The sequence below is a fragment of the Athene noctua genome, chromosome 17 (genome assembly GCF_965140245.1).
Source record: "Athene noctua chromosome 17, bAthNoc1.hap1.1, whole genome shotgun sequence".
NCBI lineage: Eukaryota > Metazoa > Chordata > Aves > Strigiformes > Strigidae > Athene > Athene noctua.
In genome coordinates this window covers 6219400-6241731 of record NC_134053.1, presented here as the reverse complement: position 1 = coordinate 6241731, position 22332 = coordinate 6219400, and the positions used below count along the sequence as shown (strand labels likewise).

The following is a 22332-nucleotide window of genomic DNA, read 5'->3' as shown; positions in this document are numbered from 1 at the left end:
AGTGCAGTATGTTTCATGACCCTACTGTATCAGCTCTCAAAGGCTGTGCCAGCTGTGCCCTTCGGGAGGCTCAGACAGGAGTGGGGAGGGCCCTGCCCCGAGAGCCACCCTCCCTGCCCCAGGTACCTGTGGGGACACCGTGCCCCAGCGAGGCCCCGTCCTGCCCTCCCGCAGCCCCTCAAGCTCCTTTTCTGCTGACCTCAAGTGACACAAACCGGAACAGAATGAATCCCCTTGACAGGTATAAATACATGATACGTAACTAGGAAGAAATACAAAATATTAAGTAGTGAGTAGGGAAAGCTGCCATTGTGTGACATCAGAAAGGCCAAAATATTTGCTGACCCCCCTATGCCTCTCTTCATAGGAAGTTTCACACGGAGGGAGGAGGTTGAGCAGTTCTCACAGCCTGAACATACCTGAACTGAACACAAGTTATCGAGCGCCCTCATTTCTCAGAACTGTCGACAGCTGCTGAAGCTTACTGTAGAATAAAGGCTGATCTAAACACAAGACTCCCAAGAGCTTCCCAGAGGTAAAAAATGGTTAGAAAGTTACTCTCTCTGATGTCCTGCAGTATGCCCAAAGCCCACTCTTGAAGTAAGCAAATACATCTAACACAATCCAATGAGCAAGGATTATAGCATCAACTTTATTTAAATCTCACAAAGAAAAGGAACAAGATTACAAGTTAGTTAGAAAAAAACAGCCCTAATCCAAATTCTTCCATATGCACTAGTTTGACTCTGCACCTGGTAACCCAAAAGTGTGGAATCGACATATCAACACAACTCCCATTTGCTTTACAAATTAAGATATTCCTGTTGAATAGTTACCGATTACAGTCTTGGCAGGACAATACAAACCAAGGCTTAAGCCCTTCCTGCTACTTGGAAGCGCACAACCAGAAAACTCACGAAGAATAAACTCTACTTTTTTTTGCACATCAGTGCACTGATATTCTTTGATGGAAATTACTTTTCTCATTTAACAAGCATGCAGTTAAACAATGGCAACCAAGAACTTTAGTTTATTCCAGTTATGAATTGGCAGTTGTCTAAAACAACAATTTACTCACACTGTAGAGTCTGAGTACCAAGAAATAGCATGTCGATAGGAAATTCCATCTAAGTCACACAGTTCCTGTAACAGCATTCAAACTGAGCCAGAGCCATCAGTTTTTGTGGAGAATACTGTAGCCCCAGATAACAAAGGTGTTCTGATAGCTGTGGTAAGATACAGAAATAATTTTACCCCTGACACTTTGGCAGTCACAGAACTTCCTCCTCAGCTACAGCAGTTTGAAAAAGTCCCACTTCCCTCTACTTCTGGGGAGTCACAAGCAAGTGCAAGACAGTTTCTAGTTGGTCTGCAAATCCCTTACAAGGGCAAGTACTAAAAACCCTTCCCTGGGTTTCTGCAGCACTATGCAGTCTTAAAGTCTTGATAACCAAGAACATCTGGTAACCTCTTTGTAAGATATGAAATACTTTAGGAGATAAAATATTGTCCTCATTTTAACAACCAAGAAAAACAAGCAAGCAACAATTGAATTTTGAAAATTAAAAGTGTAATGTGCTAGGTGGAGAAGTTTGAATTTTGGTCTGTATAACTATGTATCTTGTATGCTAAAAATAAGTCCGTGTAAGACTTCCCCAAAATAAAAAGAACAACTGATAATCTTTTGTAAAGAATCCTAGAAACGCTTTAGTAAATAAGTGTTAAAAAAAACCCCTGAAATTGGATTTTATAGCAAGCAGAAACTTATTCAAAATACAGACCTAACATCTCAAGCTTTTAGCTGCTACAATGAAAATAAAGTTTTACAACTGCACATACTTATCCCATGCACATCTCAAAAATAAACAAGCAAAACAAACCAAATCAAAACCCCACACAATTCTACATTCCTTAGAAAGGAACTACACCATTCTTCTTAGCTGGTAACTCAACTTCAAAGATAGTAAAGTCTGTCTGAAAGCACCAGGTTTGGTTCCCTGTGAATGCTCTGGCCAACAAGGAAAGCCAGTTTATGAGCATACTGGCAAGGAGCAGGTACTCTGATAACACCCTGCAGAAGGGGAAAAAAAAAACCAGGAATTATTTCCAAGTCATCTAAATAAGCATGCATTTACTGTAACAAAGAGTCCTGGAATTCAGAAGTCTGGATACATGTAAAATTTGTATTCCCTGTAGCTTATGCCATTTGTGATAACATTACATACACTGAATACATGAAAAAACCCTGCTTTATAGAAGAACAGATGCAAAAACTGCTCAACCCCATTTCCCTCCTCACTCCAAAAACACCTCTCACGCAGGTTTACATTCAATGCTGGATCTCACCGGTAAGGCAGGACATGGGTAAGAAATGTGAAATATTTATGATTACTAAACTGACAACACACCTCGGGCAATGACTGTGTGCTGATCTTGGTATGCAACAGAAGAAGCCCCAAGGGAAATGGAAAACAGTTCATCTCCACACAAAGTAATTATTTCTGCAGGTAAGAAATCATCATTTTGCTTTTGACATAGAATTTGGGAACAGTACTCAAAATGACAAGTATTTTCTGGTGAGAATAAAGATGACTTTAATCTTCAGACTTCAGAGAAATCACATAATTATAAAATGTCTAGGTCTCAAACCACCACTCTAGGTCACAAGGCATGCTTGCTGGATCTGCACGGGTGTTTTAAGGATTATTTTTTCTACCTTTGTGTGGGTTGTTACTGCATAGAGATGCACAAATCTTAGAAGAAAAACATTATAATTTCCCAGAGGAAATACTTACCGACCAGTTATAGTACATGTGGCAAAGTTTGTAGGTTAAACGTTGCACATGATCAGGTTTCAGTTTGCTAGTGTCATAAATTACATTATAATGAGTGGGTGCAACACAACCAGTTCTCACCGCCTGACTCACAATATAGAAATCGTACCTGTAATAGAAAAAAACCAACACAAAACACCCAGAAGTCCGATGCAGGAAGGGCTGCTTTTCTTAGAAAAACACAAATCCACCCAAATTTGTATTACTTATTTCCTTCAAGTCACTTTGTGCATATTGAGTAAACCCCAAAAACATGCCTATGCTTTGGCCACAAACAGGTTTCCCCTATTTCTGAAAGGCCAGGAGATCTGGAAGAATATAAATAATCTTATACAGAACAGGTCTTAAGACCACAAAGGTCTTAATCCTCCATCATATAGTTTTTGTCTCGATAACCACACTGCACATGCACATGGCTTACTCTCCTCATTTCCTCTCGCACCCCGAGCCGTGCCTGGATGTCTGTCACCTAGCACAACACTCGGAACACCTGCAGCGAGTTGGTGAAATACAAAGCAAGAAAGGCAAAACGTCTTACAGACAAGTGCAGTGCTCCCGGCGTGCTCCAGCGCCCCCTGACCAAAGCCAACCCTGTCATCGTGTACCGAGTAAGTTTCGCATTGCTCATGTACCTGACCTGAGCGTCACGCAGCGTGACATGCAAAAACATTCGGTACCAACAGCAAGTGAAGCAGGGGAGATCTGTGTATGTTACCTACACACATAACCGTACCATTCTGAGTCTTCTTCTAGCGACTTCCCAACCACCAAAGAATACTTCCGACACTTGCTCATAAAATGCACCCTTACAAAGTCGTAAAATTTATGCACAATGTCCAAACTACAGCCAGAATTTAATTACAGATAAGGACAGTTGGGCAATCCTATCAGTAGGCACTCCTTTGGTACTAAACCTTTAAAAATCAGAAAAAGAAACAACAAAAAGTGAAACGCACACACACTTCCTTAAAGCACAGGTAATACTGTGATGTATGCAAATACTGCATCCTGGAAACCATGACATACTGCATCATGAACTCAGAAAATTTAACCTTGTCCATTTCTTTCATCTACATGTTCCCTATGATTTCATTTCAAAGGGACAGAACTGTGGAAAGTATTATTCTAATCCATCCCACCCTTTAATATCAGATATATCTCCTTCATTATCAGGCTGTCAGCAAACAGAGTGTTTCTTCCATAGTTACTTACCACTCTGGTCTGGTCACCTCCACATCAACAACAGTACCAGGGGGTGGGTTTTTAAGTGTTCCTCCACACTGTGCAAAGAATCTGGTGCTCACTCGTTTCTTCACAACTATCACAGTAAGTCTTGGACTAAAATAAATGAAAATAAAAAACCCAAAAAATATCCTGAAAAACTGCACTGAGAGTATTTCAAGGAGCAGATTCTCTAGAATTTCAGGTTAAAAGCAATTTTAGAGTTCTCCAGGTCTTTAATTTCACATGCAAATCTTCAATTAATTGGTTTAAATTAAATAGGACATTGTTCAATATCGGTTTTTAGTTTCAGGTGCAACTTTGATACTATTTCTCACCAATCCAGATTATATTTAACTTCATAGGGAGACATAAAACACAAAAAAGGGATCTTCTACACACAGATCTGATTTCTACTCCCTCTCTACCTCATATAGAAAACAGCGTGTTTTAACTGTATTTTTCGTAAAGCGCAAGTCATTAACAGAAGCTAAAAGAAGAACAACTTGTTCTGTGCTCTGCTTGCCTGTAGTGTCAGGAAATGTTTTAGTTTTTCAGAGCAGATTAGGAAACCCAAAGTCACTGTAGTTGGTAAGTTTTAAAGCAGAATGTTGAAAACTCTGCAGAACACGAGTGACTGGACAACAGGTAATCCTTTCAGCATTGGAGAGGAAGAGGTCCCACGGGACACATGTGAGTAATCAGGCTAGGATCAACCAGTTGGAAAAAAGTATTAATTACCACATGAACCAAGAATGGCTGAAGAGTTTATGTGTATACATCTGTATTGAATAACCATGTGGTGTGCTACTAAAAACTTTTCCTACTATATTACAAGTTAGGTTTCATGTAAACAATCATCAGAAAAGCAGTTATTTAAGCTCAAGTAAAAAGAAGTAAGGATGAAAAGAAAACACAATCTTCATCTGTAACCCAGTATCAATCTTCATTTTTGTATCCCAGTATTTATCTTGCAGTATAAAAAAAGAGGGTTGGTTGAAACAGACTTACTTGTAGTCTTTACCAACACTCTTCAAGCAATCCAGAAATTGAGGCACTTCATAATTAACCAGTGTATTTAGTTGTCCATCTCCTACACCATCACGATACACAATAATACGGGAGGGCAGATACTTATTCCACTTGAACCATTCTCTTAGAGCAGCTTAAAAGAAAATTTAAAAAACAGTAAAAGCCGTTAACTATAACGACAATTCATTCCAGCACAAAAATGGGGCTTTGTTACCGGAAAAACAGCAGTACATTTTAAAACCTAAAGTCCTCAATCTTTCAGTAACCTGAAACTGGTGGTGTGTCATGATACACAAAAGAATTTTAGTTTACCTGTGAACCAACACAAAAAGAAAGAACCGAAGGAGATTATCTACTCTGCTGGCCTCTCTCACAGCAAGGAGCGGGCACCCTTTAAATTCATCTCCTTTAAAGCATTTTTTGTAATAAATAGTAATTTTTTGTAATAAATAGTACTTAATTAAGAAATATGGCAATCAATGACAGAATGTACACAAAATTGTCATTAATTTTCAGCAATATTTACAACTGTATTTTTAATCTGTTTTTATCCAACAAGATATCAACAAGGGCAGAAAGCTTTCCCTTACTTTGCAAGCACGCTTTGAGCCCGTCCACAAGTTCTTGCCCACAACCTTGAACAGCACAGCGGGAGAACCACCTGTGGAGGATAAAATAAATTATGATCTTCAAAGCATTTCCCAGGCTTACTTCAACAAAGTTATTTTTAAAACAGCTATGACCACTTAGTCCTTATGGCTATTGTGGGTCAAGGCAGTCAAGCAAGAGCTAATGTACTATGAGAACATTTCCCTCGAAAAGCCTGTGGTAGGCAAATGCCTTAGCACCTCATGCAGTTCCTCTCAGAAACCTCTCACAGAAGTCAACTCAAAAGGCAGAAGAGCCTGTCAGCCTTATACCCTCTATACAACCCAGCCCTTGCCCCACCATTTGCCCCCTCTCCCTTCTTCTTTCTCTGTGGAAGAAGGACGAGGCTATGCCTTAAGGGATGCAGGGAAAAAACTAATTCATAATATATGGTTCTTATTAACAATGTACAGTAAATCAATTTGGACACCTTCATGATGGTCCACCACATCCAAACTTCTCTTTTCCTTAACTGAAAAGTAAGATTTGTTTGGTTTGGCATTCCTATCTTACCTTGTCATCGTTTGATTCAGGCTAGAGACAAATCCTGCAATTGACTGCTTTCCAGATAAAGTGTCATGGTAACAATCAATTCCCACAATCATTACCTGTTTCAGCTTAAAAAGAATCAATGCAGAACGTGTATTAGCAGGTGAAGACATGCCAGAGCACCTATCACCTCCATCCTATAGCGTAACAAGATCATAATATAAGCTGTATGGTGTAAGTAAACCATAGGCACTGAATTGTTGAATTAAATATCCCCTTATGTCATATTTAACTTCATGCCTCTTCTCAGACACAAAACAAACTACACAAAAAATAATCAATTTTCTTTTTTTGGGGGAAAAAAGGCTTGCTTTTTAATAAAGGCTCAGTAAAGAAATCAGTTATCATTTAAAAGAAAAATTACTTACTGGGATCTCAACACTCCAAAGTTCTCCACCCATTTTACAGTTCATTTGTAGAGCAATTTTTGTTGCTATAGCCAGAGTAGTCTGAGGCTTGCTTAAAGTGCGAGCAATCACACACTGACTTGGAACGGGACAATCTGTACATAAGTATTTCTTGATAGCATCATATTTATCCTTTCGGGTACTAGACAAAAGACAAACTACCTTTAAAGGGAAAAAAAAAATGCTTTTAAGAGCTTCATTATCAGATTTACATAACAGCTTAGTTAGTAGTTCTTTAGGAAAAGTTTCTTATCCTCAAGAGAAATATTCAAGGGTTCACAATGAAAGAAATACCTGTAAATTTTCAGTGTCTATACTTCAGAGCCAAATATAAAGGATACTCACGGTTAGTCTGGGGTTTGAACAGGACTATGAGTAGGCATGTAGTAGATACTCAGAAGCCAAGAGTTTTATTTCTGAGGATGATTCCCACTAGTTTTAACACACCAATTAGAGATTAATATGATTTCAAATTATGGATTCAAATACATACTATGTTTGTGTCAGGAGTAACACTTTGCTGTAAACCCTTTAAATAAGCTTCTGTTCTATCATCTACTTCAATCCTGAAATGGAAGAGAAAACATGCTTACAGAAAAAAAAAAGCAGCTACTGAAACTTCAGCAAAAACATAAATGCTCATTATACATCAGTAGTGTATGAAGTGTCACATACTATTAACAGACATACAATGTTCACACATTTTGAAGATTAAGAGGAATCATCCCCACCTTATGCTTCCAAGAGCAATGAAATTCAAAGTTAAAAGCAAGCACAGGTACTCAAAGGAAGGTATTTGCAATGGGAACAACTCAGAACGCATCCAAAGTCAGCAATATATAATCCTTCTTGTATTAAAAATCGCTCCACTTGAGAAGGTTTTGCTCAATGACTACATGTCTAATACTGGTTGGTTTTGGGATGCTTTAACCCCCAGTGAAAGCTCTCCCAAATAAAAGTATAAGTAAGAAAGTCAGGCACTAAAGAAAACTGAACAATTTGCATACTAAAAGCAACTTTGTTTTATTCAAAATCTCACAGAAGTCAGCAGTGTGACATACTATAGTATCCCCTCATTTAACAGCCTAAGACATGCTAACAGATACACCTTAGTGTTGTGACTGAGAGACTTTCAAGTCCAGTCCCACACCTTAGTATGTATAAAATGATATTTCCAGCAGCTTTCTAAAGACACTTACATGGTTGCCTTGTTCATTCTAATCCCCATAGATGGTGTGACTTTAAACAGATTTTGAACTAATGTATTAGCAATATCATAGTTGCGCCGTGTGTATAACAATAACCAGTTGTCCAGAGGCTTTGCACAGATTAAGGGAATTCCCCTGGTTTCTTTTGACCAATCAGCAATCTGAGGATTGTAGTCAAACTGTAAATAAGAGATGGCAGAGAAAGAAAATCAGCACCTTACCACGCAAGCTATACCACACCTACTTGCCAATACGCTTCCAGAACAGACTGTATCACTTCTGCCCAGAACAAATGACTTGATTTTTATTTGTTCCTTTACTGTTATTGTCACTAATCTAAAACAAGCTTTATCTACCCTTTCAAGAAATCCTACACTCTTCAAATGTTTCATTCATAATTACACAAAGTTACTTAAGATTTTTTAGCCCAGGTAAGTTGTTACTATTTGCTGCACAGATTTTGCCCTACAAAGACATAGCTGTTTGTGTATAGACTTATTTTTCTCCCATTTTTGTTTTTAGTAAGGTAACTGCTTGAGAAGAAAAGTATTATTATAAAGAAGATATCAGATCTTTTCAATAACAGGAATAAAAAAAATCTTACCAAACACACAGGTATAGAATCATAGGATAGTCTGGGTTGAAAGGGATCTTAAAGATAATCTAGTTCCAACCCCCTGCCACAGGCAGGGACACCTTCCACTAGACCAGGCTGCTCAAAGCCCAATCAAGATCTACAGATCAAGATACTATAAAATGCCCTTTTCCATCGAGCATCCATTCAAATCAAACAAAAGATCTCTACTACAGAGCAAATATATAATGTTTTACGGCAATCTATGACTTAATTTGAATTATTCATACTGAAGAGTCACCACACCTTTGAGTGAAGGTACTGTACGTGTTCTATCTTCTGAACTGAAATAATCAGTGGCTTTTCATTTGAAAGCCTTAGTATTGTCATCAATGGAAAATAATTACAAACATCTCTAGTCTCCTAGTTTGTTTATGTGAAATGACTTTGTTAAGGGAAATGGACTGTTTTGCAAGGAAGACACTACTGTAATACAAGCCAGAAAAACCTTCAGGGGTTTCTAAACAACTTGCAAACAAATTAAGAAGATTACAACTATCCTGTTTGGACAAAGACTTACATACGACATTTTTCACTCATAATCTTTCATTTATAAATCAACAAGTAATGTTTTCCTTCCTTAAGAACTTGCTTCATCAGTGAGAGATCCGGAAGATTTCAGAAGTTGTTTTATTTACCGCATTTCCTGACTGAAGAATCTTTTCTCCTTGAACTACTCTTCCTGTGAGGGATAGTAACTTAGAATCAAAGCTTAAACCCCAGTCTCGGAGTTCCTTCTGAACATTCTCATCTCTGTTTAAAAACAAGATTTAAATTTAAAAAAATTGTTCTTGATGAGACTTTTCTTTTTTTAAAACCAGTAAGACTTCCAAAGTTTTATTCCAAAAAGTTTGACATGAAAAATGAGTATGGCAAGAAGTACAGAAGATATTAAGGTAGCATACTTCTGGATGTAGTCACTAAGTCTTCTAACTTCACAGTTTCTCTGTTCAGGCGGGAGCCGTGTATGAATAGCCAAGTCTTTCATCATATTAAAATCACTACGCATCTTCTCAGTTAATCCTGTTAACAGCAAAATCTTTTTCTGAGTAAAAGTTAAAAACTAAGGACTAAAAAAAAGTTGAACACTGTACATAAAGACTATGCAACATCAACACCATCACCCCTCATTTAAATATTTAATATTTACAAAAATAGTTCTTAAACTCACATTTACACAAACAAACCATTTCTACTTAATTTGGCAAGAGGCTGCTGTCAAAATACCAGTTTCAGTAGGCACTGTGGCTTGACAAATGCTTTGATACAAAAAACCCACTACAGTACCCAGTACCTGTTAGGAAACACAGCTCCGGAATTAGAACCGCAGGTCCTAGCACCACGCCTCCCCTCTTCCTCTTAGACTGACTGATCAAGACAGGTTGGTTCAAGTCAGTAATTTCTTGATTATATTGCTGTATTAGAAATACATATATTGTATGTTAGTTTATTCATAACAAACACTCGAGTTTTCTTAATAATGCTCACTTTAGAAAATTATTATTTGTCCTAAAATAAACAAAACCAAAATAAAGCCAACAGCAGTTTTTTCAATTTGCAAATCTAACTTGAGAGGAACTGGTTTAGTCAGAAAAGGCCAAACAGGGCCGCACTATATTGGTGCCATCCAAGTATTGAATTGCAAGAAAAGGTGCTACTGCCTTGCTTGAGACAGTGTCACCCAGAGTCTCTACCTCAAGCTCAGGATGCTCATTCCAGTTCAGTAATGGACAAGGTTCCTGCCCTACAGAGCAATTTATTCAAGACATCACAAGAAACAAACGGGATTCCAAGTGAAGTATCTGAAATTCAGCTCTCCTGCAACTTTTCCTTGCATCTGGCAACAGCTGGGTCAGTCTAGCAGTCACTAATTTAGTTTAGAAAAAGACAAACCCACAAAAAGGCAACACAAGCTGACAGTCAAACATACCTCATAGTTTCACTTTTTCTTAAAGAGAACACCACATCAGAACCCATCCAACAGATGGCATTTAAAAAAAAAAGTGAGATCAAAGCAAAGGCAAGGTGGCAGAGAAAATTTATCATTTATAAACTCCGTCCTGAACTGGCATGGATAATATAAATTTTGCTTCTAGTTTATTAAGTCCCATCCTGTTCTGCAGCTGAAATCGACATGCAGGAACATTTCACAATTAAGAGTGGCAGGCCTCAGTGGTAGAGAAGGTTACGCTACAAAAGACTTTGTTTTATATATGTATATATAAACTTTGTTTCAAAGAACCAAAAGTATCAAGAGTGATTTCTCTTAAGATGACTGTTCATATATTCTACCTCCAGTAAATGATCAAACCCGCCGAGGGTACACTCTGCCCCATCATCCAGATCGTTAATGAAGATGTTAAATAAGTATTGACCCCTGGGGTACACTGCAAGTTACAGGCCTCCAACTACACATGGTGCCCCCCATCACCACCCGCTGGGCCTGGCCACTCCGACAGCTTCCAACGTGCTTCACTGTCTGCTCATCCAGCCCACAGTTCACCAGCTTCTCTACGAGGATCTGACGGGAGACCGTGTCAACAGCCTTACTGAAGCCCAGGTAGAACACATCCTCTGCTCTTCCCTCATCTACCAAGCCAGTCATTTCATCACAGAAGTTTATCAAGTTGGTCAAGCATGACTTTCTTGTCATTCATGTGCCTGGAAATGGTTTCCAGGATTAGCTGCTCCAACACCTTCCCAGGGATCAGTGTAAGGCTGACTGGCCTGTAGTTCCCTCTGTCATCCTGAATTTCTTCAAGAGAGGAGTGACATTTGACTCTCTCCAGTCGTCGGGCGCTTGTCCCTATCGCCACCATCATTCAAAGATTATTGACAGTGGCCTCACAATGACATGAGCCTGCTGCCTCAGTTACTTTAGGTGCAACCCACCAGGGCCCATGGACTTAGCTATGTCTATTTCGTCTAAGTATTCCCTGACCCTATTCTCTTCCACCAACGGTATGTCTTCCCTACTCCAGACTTTTCCCTGGTCTCTGGGGCCTGGGAATCCCGAATGGTGGTCCTGCTACTAAAGACTGAAGTGAAGGCAGCATTCAATATCTCACCTTTTTCCACATCCTGGGTCACCACGGGCCCTGCCTCATTAACAGCAGTGAGGTCACATTCTCCTAGTTTTCCTTTTGTCACTTATGTACTTAATAGAAGCCCTTCCTGTTGCCTTTACCACTCCTGGCCAGATTCAATTCCAGCTGGGCTTTGGCTTTCCTAACCTCATTCCTGTGTGCTGGGACAATGTCTCTATTCCTCCCAGATTACCTGTCCCTGCTTCCACCTTCTGTATGCTTCCTTTCTGTGCTTTCCCACGAGATCCTTGTTCATCCATGCAGACTCCCTAGCATTTCTGCCTGACCAACTATTCAGTTGAGTGGACTACTCGTGCTGAATCACGATCTGTAGGTTACCTCCTGTTCTCAGATTACATAGTATCCATTAAAAATAAAGCTCTATTAAAGAAAACTATGAATCACAAATCCATGTATCATAAGGAAACCCCTAACAATGCCCTGAAGTTTCAAGTTAAAGCATACTGCACACACTGATAGTCAAGTTTCCATACCCTTTTGTAGTAGTCCACGTAGCTGATCTCAGAACCATCTGCTTTTCTAAAGGTACACTGTGGATTGGCATCCCAGTCTATGTCATCAACTCTGTATGTTTTGTTATTGTACCTAAACAAACAATTTAATCAGGTATTTTTTTTACATTTTCACACAGAAAAGAAATAGAACTGTTGGATAAAAAAGTTAATAGCGATACACATGTAAGCTGAAACGTCTGCTCCCATCAGCAGCAGTAACTTCCAAGTTTTCAATTGTAACAGGCTATCAGTGCTACTAAAAGCTAAACTGTAATAAACAGAACTAATCCAGTATGTACCTCCTTCTTTTGTAAATGCTCTCACCTTGGTTAGTTCGCTAGCTCAACAATCATATAATGTTCATGCTTTCTAATGCTTCATTGTATACTTCAGGACATGGATAATCCAAAACAGTAAATAGATTCTTAAGACAATAAGAGTCCAAAGAGACTTACTTTGTAAGAACAATTAAACCTATCAGCTCTTTAGCACAGGTATCTCTAAATCTTTCCTCTCCAACCTGGTAATACAGACTGTACATAAAATCCAGCACTGTTTCACTGCGAAGAACCTTATAGCTCACATCTGTACATAACATAATGCTTTCCTCATACTGGAGGATAGAAGTTGTGAAGCCCGGCCAAACCATCAACCTGTCAAAAGAGAACATACAGAATCTTAATGTGCTTTAAAACATCTTTGTTCTCACTCCTTATTTCTGTCCATTCCCAGACACTGTAAAGCAGTCAAGACACAAAGAAACCATTATCCAAATATAAACAAGCTCCTAAAAAATAACAAAAAATATTTTACATGCAAGTATCTTTAGTCAACTTAAGATAAAAGATTAGCTGAATCATGTAACAATACAACTGAAGTGGAAGAAAAGGTGCCTCAAAACCTAATAAATCCTTTTCGTACTATTAAGTCTTAAATATCTTACATACAAAGTGTATGGGTTTTAAGACACTTTTAAAAGACCAACAGTTTCTCTAGTAGAACACTGTCCAGTTTCTCCAGGCTAGGTTAATGGGAAGGACTACACCACAGCCACATGACAGGGCCCCAGGCCAACCCAAGCCCACCAAGTTGTACAACAGGCCTAGGGCTGGCCAGAAGCACCAGTCACACTGTACAGGATCCTGGCAGGGAATGGAGACAAGACATGACAGCTAGCAATAGCACAGATAGGAATTTACACGGCAGATTAAATGGCCTTCAGAATGAAGGCTGAAAACTCCTGAGCTTTAGAATTAAAATATTCAGAGATCTCAGCCTTACAGACATTTAAGCAAAGTTTCTGACATTGGAGTAAAATGTAATAGCAGAATACACACTGGAAACGAGTCATGAGATCTTACACACAGAAGAAACTAAGTTATGAGAATGAGGTCTCATGCTTCCCAGGAATATCAGTTTTTAAAGTCTATGGTTTTATTACAAGATAAACCAGAACGGTGGTATCAAAATATCACCTTTTCTCCCTGCACCCCTCCTAAACCCAAGTACCCTTTTTGCCAAACCTGTGATTAGGGATGTTGATTGGGTCACTGGGGTTGTAATAATTACGTCCAATCTGCTGCAAATTCAACATCTTCAAAAGCCTAGAAGTTGAAATATGGATGTCATTTACCATTATTATTCAGTTTATCAAAATGTGCATGGTCCCATACCTCTGCAGTCTCATTTTTTATTCATCTGACTAGATAAAACTCCCATGAACGTGAACTTTTCATTATTCCCAGTTTAGAAAGGCCATGGACACTTATTGACAACTAATCAGTTAAGAATAAGTTAGCATACAACCCAACCCTTCACCGACCAGTTGAAGGTAGCAGTCTAAACAAGCTACATTTCAGATGAACCAGATAGTCCAGGTATCAAGGTTAAATGGAAAGCCTACAGCAAAAAAAGTAATTTGCCAGCTCAAGGTCCTGCACCACTTTGTTTTAAGAGTCAAATTCACAGACACAAAAGGAGGGCAGGGATAGGACTAACCGCCCACAACAGTTAGCATTTCAGCATGAACCTGCTTGGCAGGCAAAAGCTATAAATTAATTTCACACTGACACGTGCCAGAAACATGCATATAACTGCACATTAAAGTGTTGCCAGATGTGGCTGGCCACACAGTAATGGTAGCTACAAAGACTTAAAAATTTACATTTGTGATACTGATTTGTAGTCCATTCTTTACAAAGGAAAAAACTTAAGTCAGATAATTTTACAATGACTTCTTATAAAGGCATAACTTGGACAGCAAACCTTCTAAAAATGATGTTGTAAAATTGCAGACATGTAGGTGAAGTAGGTGGCAACTCATTAGTCAGTGTGATTGTTATCTTCACATCCTCTCCGTTTCGAGTCCTGCTAGTCACTTCAGTAACCTGAGAAAGTGAAGTTAGATTAGTAAAACTAGAGGCAAACAGGGCATATCTGGACTTCTACAGTAAGATTCTAAGTAATAATTCAAGACTTAGCTGAAACAGGAAATTGGTTTCCTACCCAGACTGTAAACTACAACCTAAAATGTTCATTTGGGTGAAGATGACTAACGGAGTAGAATGGAGGCTATCCCCAAAGCAGCTGAATTCAAAATGAAGACAGGGAGATCACTTACCAATTACCATCACAGGGTAAAAGATTCAACTTGAGGAAATAAACTTAATATAATGCCAATTAATATATATTTAATTGCTGATTCAGGTACTGGGAGGCAAAAAGACAAACATTAACACACATAGTGAAAACATCTTTCCCCTCTCCCTTTTCCAGGCTCAATGTCACCCTGGACGCTGCTGCCCCTCTCTGTTAACACTCAGCCCTGGTTACACTCAGTCCCTTCAGCGAGGCAGCGAGCAGCACATGGGGCAGAGGTGGAGGAGGTAGGGGCTTCCATCATGACATGGCCTTTTCCCTCTGCTGCTCCTTTCTTAGATTCTTCTGCTGCTCTCACATTTTTTCCCCCTTTTTAAATATAGAGGTGCCACCAACTTTGCTGATGGGCTCAGCTTTGGTCTGTGGTGGGTCTGCTGCGAAGCCAGCTGGAAAAGGCTGTGTACAGCACAGGGCAGCCCCCAGTCTCTCCCCAGAGGGGTCACTTCACACTCCCCAGCTACTGAAACCTTCCCACATACACCCAATATATCCACCCTTTCAATTATGTTGGATGTTAAAATACAGAAGTTATGAAAAGATATAAGCAGAATGAAAACTAAAGGAAAAATACCGTTCGTACTATCCTGCAGATTATTCTAGCCTGAAGAACCTAAGCATTAAAACCAGAAATTTATTACCAAATTTCTCTACACAAGCAGATTAGCTTGCAGTAATATATTCAATCCAACTAAATGTTGCTCGTGGGACATCAATTGTCCAACTTCACCCAGACCAGTAAGAAACAAGAAGCAGTGTAAAATGCAAGTCAATTTAAAATAAAGAGTAAAGTGGCATTCTCATATCGCACCTTATTCCCTAATTTTTTTGGCAAGAACAGTATCGATCCATCAAATGCACGTGTCTTTCCAATTAGCTCTTCATGCTGAAAGAGCAAAGCTGATCGAAGACGGCGTGCTTCCATCTCGGGATTATAGCCAACATGGTACTGATATAAAGCCCACTGGGGTCGAGACGTCAAACGAAAGTAATTTGCAGTTAATTTTATCATACTACCTGAAGAACCTAAAATGAGAGGCAAAATTCTTAGTAGTCACAAAACTTTATCAGTTTATACTAATTCAACAGCTTTGAGAAATTTTATAAAACTAAAGCATTCAGACAAAGATTAGACAAAGATTAGAGGTCAGCTGTGTTCTGCAACTGTTCTAGCTCAGTAAACTGTAGGAAATGCTCACACAGGCATAGTATTATCACAGACACTCATCCACTTATTAGAGCTTTTTACAATTCCTTCAGTTCTCAGGAAAACTCACATCAAGTGAAGTAAGCATTTAGTAGTAATGAAGTAAACATCTCCCAAAGGATCAATACCACATACTAGAGATGAATTTCCACCAACACATAAACCTCCTTTGTGGACAAATTAATCTTCTTTTACATGAATCACAAACATAGAATAAAAACTAACAGACTATCAGTCAACAGAGATATCCACATTCCCATTCGTATGTGACACGTTAACATTTCTTTTGGTATTTCAAGATTTTTCAAACAAACAAGGAAACATACAAAAAACCCTACAACAGTAAAACCAGTTCCAGATCACTTATACATGTATTTCTTCTCATTTTTTCACATCTCATTTCAATTTCTTTTAGACTTAAAACACAAGTCTAATATAAAAAATATATTGCAGACAACTATGGATCACCCGTTTTAACCTGGTTTTCTTTATCCTTTTTTTCCTATCTGAATTACAATACCCTAGATGAAAGCGAAAAAACTCTACCACATACAAAGCACGTGTATTACACCACAAAACTGTGGTGTAAGCTATAAAGAGAACAAAAGGCCAGCAATACAGCTGCCTGCAAAGCACAGTGATCCATGACCTTGCATCAGCATTGCTCTGAACAGAAAATCTAGGCGAGAATGAGAACAACTACACTGCGCCCAGCCTGAAGTGACCTGAGCAGAACTAAGCCCTACCACTCTTGGGCCCACGGCATGCTCCAGTAATGCTCCATTCAATTAAGCAAAAGTGGACTACGGTTGCTGTCATACTGACGTGATATCTCACAGAGTCACCTCCAACACAAAACTATTATCAGCACAGAACCTGCCCTGTCAAACATGAAAAAGGACTGTGTTCTACCAGGAAGGCAGAACCATCATGACAGCCTGCTTTTACTACTTTTCATATGCATGACTTCATCTCAAGGGAAGAAGCATATCACCTTTTTTTTTAAAGTAAAAAGTTTCTTCAGAAGAGATCTGAAATTCCACATTTAATAGGAGAGCTTTAGGAATTCGGATAGGTCAATGTCTTACAAACCATGGCTTCTAGAAGCAAACCTAGAGAGTTCTGAAGAGTCCAGCTTGAAGAACTGGACATCAGGAACATACAAGGATCATCACTCATGTCTAAAGAGTTGCAGTTTAAAATGCTACACAACTTCTGTCTGAAGCACTTTGCCATCAGACATGTCTCTTTACTTTTCCTTTTCAGGGATTAAGAGCAACTTGTACCTTTCTAGTACACAGTGAAGATTTTTTCATTTGGCTCTCCAGAGAATAACTAAAAGCAGACACAAAGCAAAACTGTTTCTCATTTCAACTTGCTTATATGTAGTCTAATCTGAACATACCAGTTTTTGATTCTTGAACGTGTTCTATGGCTTGCCGAGTATTTACCCCAAGGTCATGGAAATCTCTGCGACGTCCACCCCTATCTGCTAAAGACAATTCCTGAAATCCCACCGAAATCTGTATTCCTATTGTTTAGAAATTTGATGAAGAATTACAATCCAGTTTTATATACAGATAATTAAATACAATTCAATTTTGAAAAGAAATCACAAAATGCTATGTTTCAGCTTTTGCTATGAAGTAAATTCATCTTAAAATAGCATTCAGGTAACACATATTAACTTTCTGAGATTTAAAGACAGTTAACAAGTAAGCAAATAGAACCGCTTGCCAGCCAGATGAAAAAAAAAAAGATGTAAACCCTCCAAATAAATAATCTCTTCTGTAAATACAAGGAGGACAGATCTTTCGCTTCAGCTCCAGCTGGCACTGAAATGTTTAAATACGCTGGGATGTGAAATAGTTAAGAAAGTTTTACTTACTAAGAGTCATGAAAATTAATTAAATATCAAAATGAAATTTACTATTAGTATTCATGCAGTTAATTGTGCCAAATGCTTTCTAAATTTTTAAACTATTTTGATAGGGGAGATGGTACAGATGAAGTAAGCATATTAAGGCAGTTTTTAAAATTCCTGGTTCAGTTTATACTGCACCTTAGAATGACAATACTATCATCACAAGGTATGTACAGTAAACTTTTCCAAATCTTAGTAATAAATCTCATTCTGAAAAAAAAAATTAGAACTACAGTCTAAAGAATGTCTTAACTGCATTCTCTTTAAAACACATGTTCTTGTGGGCAATGGACTTTTTCACCCTTTCTGACCTGGGCTTCTCCCATTCTGGCCTTGTGGAACACGCGGGAGGTCCCTCTGTCGCCCACGGCCACCAGGTTCTTCCGATACTGGTGGAGGAACAGGTGGCTGCTGAGGCTGCTGACGGCCGGGTGGCTGACGTGGCACAGCCTGCTGAACCTGCAATAGTTGGGAACAGCTTTTTCTACTGCAACTGAAGAAACAGGATACTGCCAGGAGTACAGCAAAACAAACTCACCAACCAGGTACAGAATACTCAAATACCCAACTGTAACAGTTACAAAAGCTTTAATCTTTTTTTCCTATATTTCCTATATAAAGTAGCAGAGCTATTACTCTGTACTTCAAACTCCAAAATAATGGGGTTCAGGAAATTATTTTGTAAGTTAATATTTATTTAACTAGTAGCAAATGCAAATCTCTTTCCAAGCTCTAACTAAAATTTCTGGAGTTCTTATTTTTAACAACCCCTCTGTTACTTCAAGTAGCTGACTACGTATTTTGTAAAACCAGCTTTTGTAATTTTAGTGTCTAGTGAATAAATTATCTTAAAAAGTGTCATGCCTGGAAGAACTGCAACACACAACCTTCAGCCATGAGCCCTCCCACAATTCTGAGTTTCATGTTACCAGACTGCAGTCTGCCCCATGAGCGAGTCCCTCCAGGAGTAATCAGGTTCCCTAGTTTAAGAGCATGCAAGCAAGAGGCCAGCATCAAGGACGACCAGAAACCTGAGCTAGAGAGCCAGCCTGACTCTGTCCCGTCCTACAAGAGAGCAGTAGGAACCCCCTGAACCAGTGTCGCATAACCTGCCAGCAATCCATTCCTGGAGTTCCCCTACTCCCTTGCTCACAGAGCTCTCAGTACATGTCTTGTGACTCAGCAGGCCTTTCTCTTCTTATACTATGTGTAAAAATAAGGTGGAGAGTAAGATCTGTCTAAAGTATACCCTCCAAGAAGTCTGTAAATACCCTAAGATCGAATGTACACAACCCTAAAGAGCATAACGTGAAAATGATGAGTCCAGTACTATCACAGTAAGAGCACATTGTCACAAGTTTTGTGCTCCCTGTAGTATTCATAAAAGTAGCTCAGGGAAGATCAGGGGGAAGGATGGAATATAGGTGAGAGAGGCAAAGCAGAAGTGAAGGAAGCAGCAAGGTCACCTACGCAGATTCTCTAGTCCCAGAGCCAGGCACTGAGCCCTGCCATCCTGAGCTGACTATATTCCTTCCCCATCCATTAAAGGGTCAGAGAAGAGCTCCATGTCGAGCCAGAAACCGAAGGAAGAGATTATATTAGGGTAGGATTCACTGTAGGGGTGTGGGGAAGGAGGTTTTCAACAATCCTATTCTTTGTAAAAACACAAGATAATTTAGGCTGGAAGAAACCTCAGGAGATCTCTAGCCCAACCTCCCTCTCAAAGCAAGGTCAGTCACAGGGTTCAATCAGGTTGGCTCAGATTAATCCCACATCCAAGGCTGTGGACTGCACAACCTCAGCAGGCAACCTGTTCCAGTGCTTGACTGTCCTCGTCATGGAAACATTCTTCTTTATGTCCAGTCAAAACAACTCTTGCTGCAGCTTGTGCCCACTGCGTCTCATCTGCCCACCATGCAGCAGTACAAAGAGCCAAGCTCCATCTTCTTGATAGCCTCCCTGGAGGCTGCAGTCTCTACCTTGGGAAGGACTTCCCAGAGACTGACCAACCCATCTTCTTTCCTACCTATGCAGCAAGAAAGATCTCAGGGTTGTCAGGACATTAGTATGGAAAGGCAGGACCCTGATCTCCTTAAATCTAACACCCAGTAATGAGAATTTGGTGTATTATGATAGGTCTGTAACAGTCCAGTGTCAAAGTCAAATGGTTCACTTCTTCAATACATGGCTAGTCATTCCCATCTTTCTCTGCAATCAGCACAGATTATGTTCTCACTTAAGTGGAGACAGAGCGCATGCCTAAATCCTCATTTTCCAAACATTTAATATAAATCCTCTTATAGATTTCACAATCTCTTTTCAACATGTCTTTGGAAACCCTTCTAAAACTAACCCTGTTGGAGGGAGATACACACAGTCTACATGGTAGAACAGTGGCAGCCTATATAGAAAAAAGTCAAAACAGACTTTTCTCCACTCAGACCACATCAATACTCATGTAAAATACCTAAGCCTTATCATTTCCTTTAGCTTCCTCTTCACCCACAATAGGACATAGGTATCGCCTCATGACTTCTGCTAACAATTCTAGTCAAGTCAAAGAGACCAAGGTTGAAGTAATCAGGCCTCTTGGGTTTATAAACTCTGGTGGAGGTTCAAGAGGTGCACCAGTGCTACTGCAAGATGCATTTCACTAATTGAGAAACAGAACTGTAACCTACCTTCTTTCAGGATTCAAACTTGTCTGACACTGGCAAGGAATGGACCAGGAATACTCCTCCAGTCTAATCACATTTTTAAATGAAAGATGATTATTAATAAAACTGACAAATTTGAGGAATTGCTTCAAAAAATCTCCAGGTATGTGGCAATGGCTGCAAATAAGAGAATTATCAGCCATTTTCAATCTATAGTTTGACCAGGGCACATATGCACAAAACAAGCCCTCAACACCAGTTCAAATGCAGACAGGAAGTACTTGATATTAAAAATAAACCCAACTGAAAGAGTTTAGAACATCTGCCAGATCCAGATTCTGCCCAAATGTGCATCAATAGCAACATCAGCCTAGTAAGTTCTGCTTCTCTGCAGGGTATCACAGTAGACAAAGCAGGCTATGAAAATACTCACCTATTTCCACTAGCTCTACTATGACAACTGTACTACAATAGAGTGCTTGTTTTTCAGCACACAAATATCTCCTTAATAATGAGTTAATATAACTACACAGCTGACGTAATATATATACACAAATGTATCATCTAACATGATATTAAAATAAGAACTAGTTGAGCTATGACATTGCAAAGCCCAGCTGTGCTCATTAATAAAAACAACAACTTACAGAAGCAGCTCCTACAGAAGGAAGAGCAGTCTCCTGTCCTGGAGGTCTTCCTCTTGCTCTGGCTCTAGCTCTTCCCGTCATTTTCTAAGACAAACCACCTGCAATATTAGTGTTCAATCTTCTTCCTTTCCCATCCTTATTCCAATAAATATTATGAGCAGCACTAGTGCATTTGCCCTGGTTCAACTTCAACTGCTTCGGTAAAATATACCCTTTTCTGCAATTCTTTGCTCTTGGATCTCCACAGTAACATACAGCCACAACAGGCACTGTGGGGAAGTTACAGCTTCTTACAGTCAAATTCGAACCGACTGGCACAGCCCATCACAAATTCTGAAGCTGTTGAGAAAGTCAGCTAGATTGGAGAGCATGGCAGGATCTGCAACCCAGCCAAACCTAACGCAGGGCCTACTGACAGCACTCTCAAGTTACACTTGAGGCTCAATTAGGTCTGATTCGTTAGGTTACCTTAGGAGTAGCACACGCTTCACCCAGAGCACACACCAACCCTTTCTGCCTGGTCAACTCCCCGATAACGCAAACCGGCCCCAGAGTCTGCTCTCCCCACCCACCCCTTCCTTTCTACATGGGCTTGGCCCTAACTTCGCCGCCAGCCCCAAGCAGTTTCCAAGCCAAACCCGGCGCCCCATCCCCACCGAGCCCTCAGCGTTACCTCAGCCTGCCCCGGGCCGCAGAGGGGCTCTGCTCCCACACCAGGGACACACAGCTGGCCGCGTCCTTCACGACGCCACCCGGCTTTGTCCCCGCTAAGGCCAGCAGCCGCTCCCCCAGCGGACGGTGCCCGCGGGCCGCTGCGGCCTCACAGAAACACCCCCTGACCTCCCGCCCCGCCCCGCGCGCAGGCGCACACGGGCGGGGCGCACGCGCCGGCGGGCCGAGGCGGGAACGCGCCCTCCGCCCCGATTGGCTCCGGGGCTCGAGCCGAGGGCCCGCAGGCGGGCGAGGCCCGGCGCCTTTTCCCGCCCTCAGGCGGCGGCCGCCAGCGCTCCGCCTCGCCTCCCCCGGGGATAGTGACGCGCTGTTCCCCGCACGGTGAGGTTCGGGGACCCCCCCCGTGCCCCCCCCGTGCCCCCCGTCCCCTGTGCCC

General features: G+C 40.3%; 2 protein-coding genes across 4 annotated transcripts in view; one reads left to right on the top strand and one right to left on the bottom strand.

Moving 5' to 3' along the window:
- The window catches only part of RIMBP2 (RIMS binding protein 2), a 118647-nt gene extending 117045 nt beyond the window's left edge, over window positions 1-1602 (top strand). Inside the window, exons 24-25 of the mRNA XM_074921449.1 lie at window positions 1-241; window positions 368-1602. Coding sequence (XP_074777550.1) covers window positions 1-198 — 198 coding nt within the window. The 3' untranslated portion in view covers window positions 199-241; window positions 368-1602. The remainder of the gene's footprint in view (window positions 242-367) is intronic.
- A 336-nt stretch (window positions 1603-1938) lies between these two features.
- PIWIL1 (piwi like RNA-mediated gene silencing 1) lies at window positions 1939-21305 on the bottom strand. Of its 3 annotated transcripts, XM_074921213.1 has the most exons (21): window positions 21225-21305; window positions 18265-18379; window positions 18166-18181; window positions 17402-17532; window positions 15601-15815; window positions 14400-14521; window positions 13658-13738; window positions 12590-12787; window positions 12114-12225; window positions 9828-9948; window positions 9439-9556; window positions 9172-9286; window positions 7891-8078; window positions 7185-7257; window positions 6653-6853; window positions 6249-6352; window positions 5678-5748; window positions 5067-5220; window positions 4047-4172; window positions 2796-2943; window positions 1939-2071 (listed from the first exon to the last, which is right to left on the bottom strand). In XM_074921213.1, the coding sequence occupies exons 1-21, from the start codon at window positions 21303-21305 to the stop codon at window positions 1955-1957; spliced, it is 2607 nt and encodes an 868-aa protein (XP_074777314.1). In that variant the 3' UTR covers window positions 1939-1954. The 3 variants fall into 3 exon arrangements, with proteins under 3 accessions (XP_074777314.1, XP_074777312.1, XP_074777313.1); XM_074921211.1 differs by lacking the exon at window positions 18166-18181 and having other exon boundaries at window positions 17402-17527; window positions 18232-18379; XM_074921212.1 differs by lacking the exon at window positions 18166-18181 and having other exon boundaries at window positions 17402-17533; window positions 18253-18379.
- Between the last annotated feature and the right edge of the window lie 1027 nt (window positions 21306-22332).

Excerpts from the sequence above, each read along its gene's own strand:
- PIWIL1 (XM_074921211.1), bottom strand. The coding sequence starts at position 21,305 with ATGACGGGAAGAGCTAGAGCCAGAGCAAGAGGAAGACCTCCAGGACAG. Across the intron at positions 13,739-14,399 it reads TACAACATCATTTTTAGAAG|GCTTTTGAAGATGTTGAATT; the intron begins GTTTGCTGTCCA and ends TTCAACTTCTAG. Across the intron at positions 7,258-7,890 it reads AGAATGAACAAGGCAACCAT|GATTGAAGTAGATGATAGAA; the intron begins GTAAGTGTCTTT and ends CTTCCATTTCAG.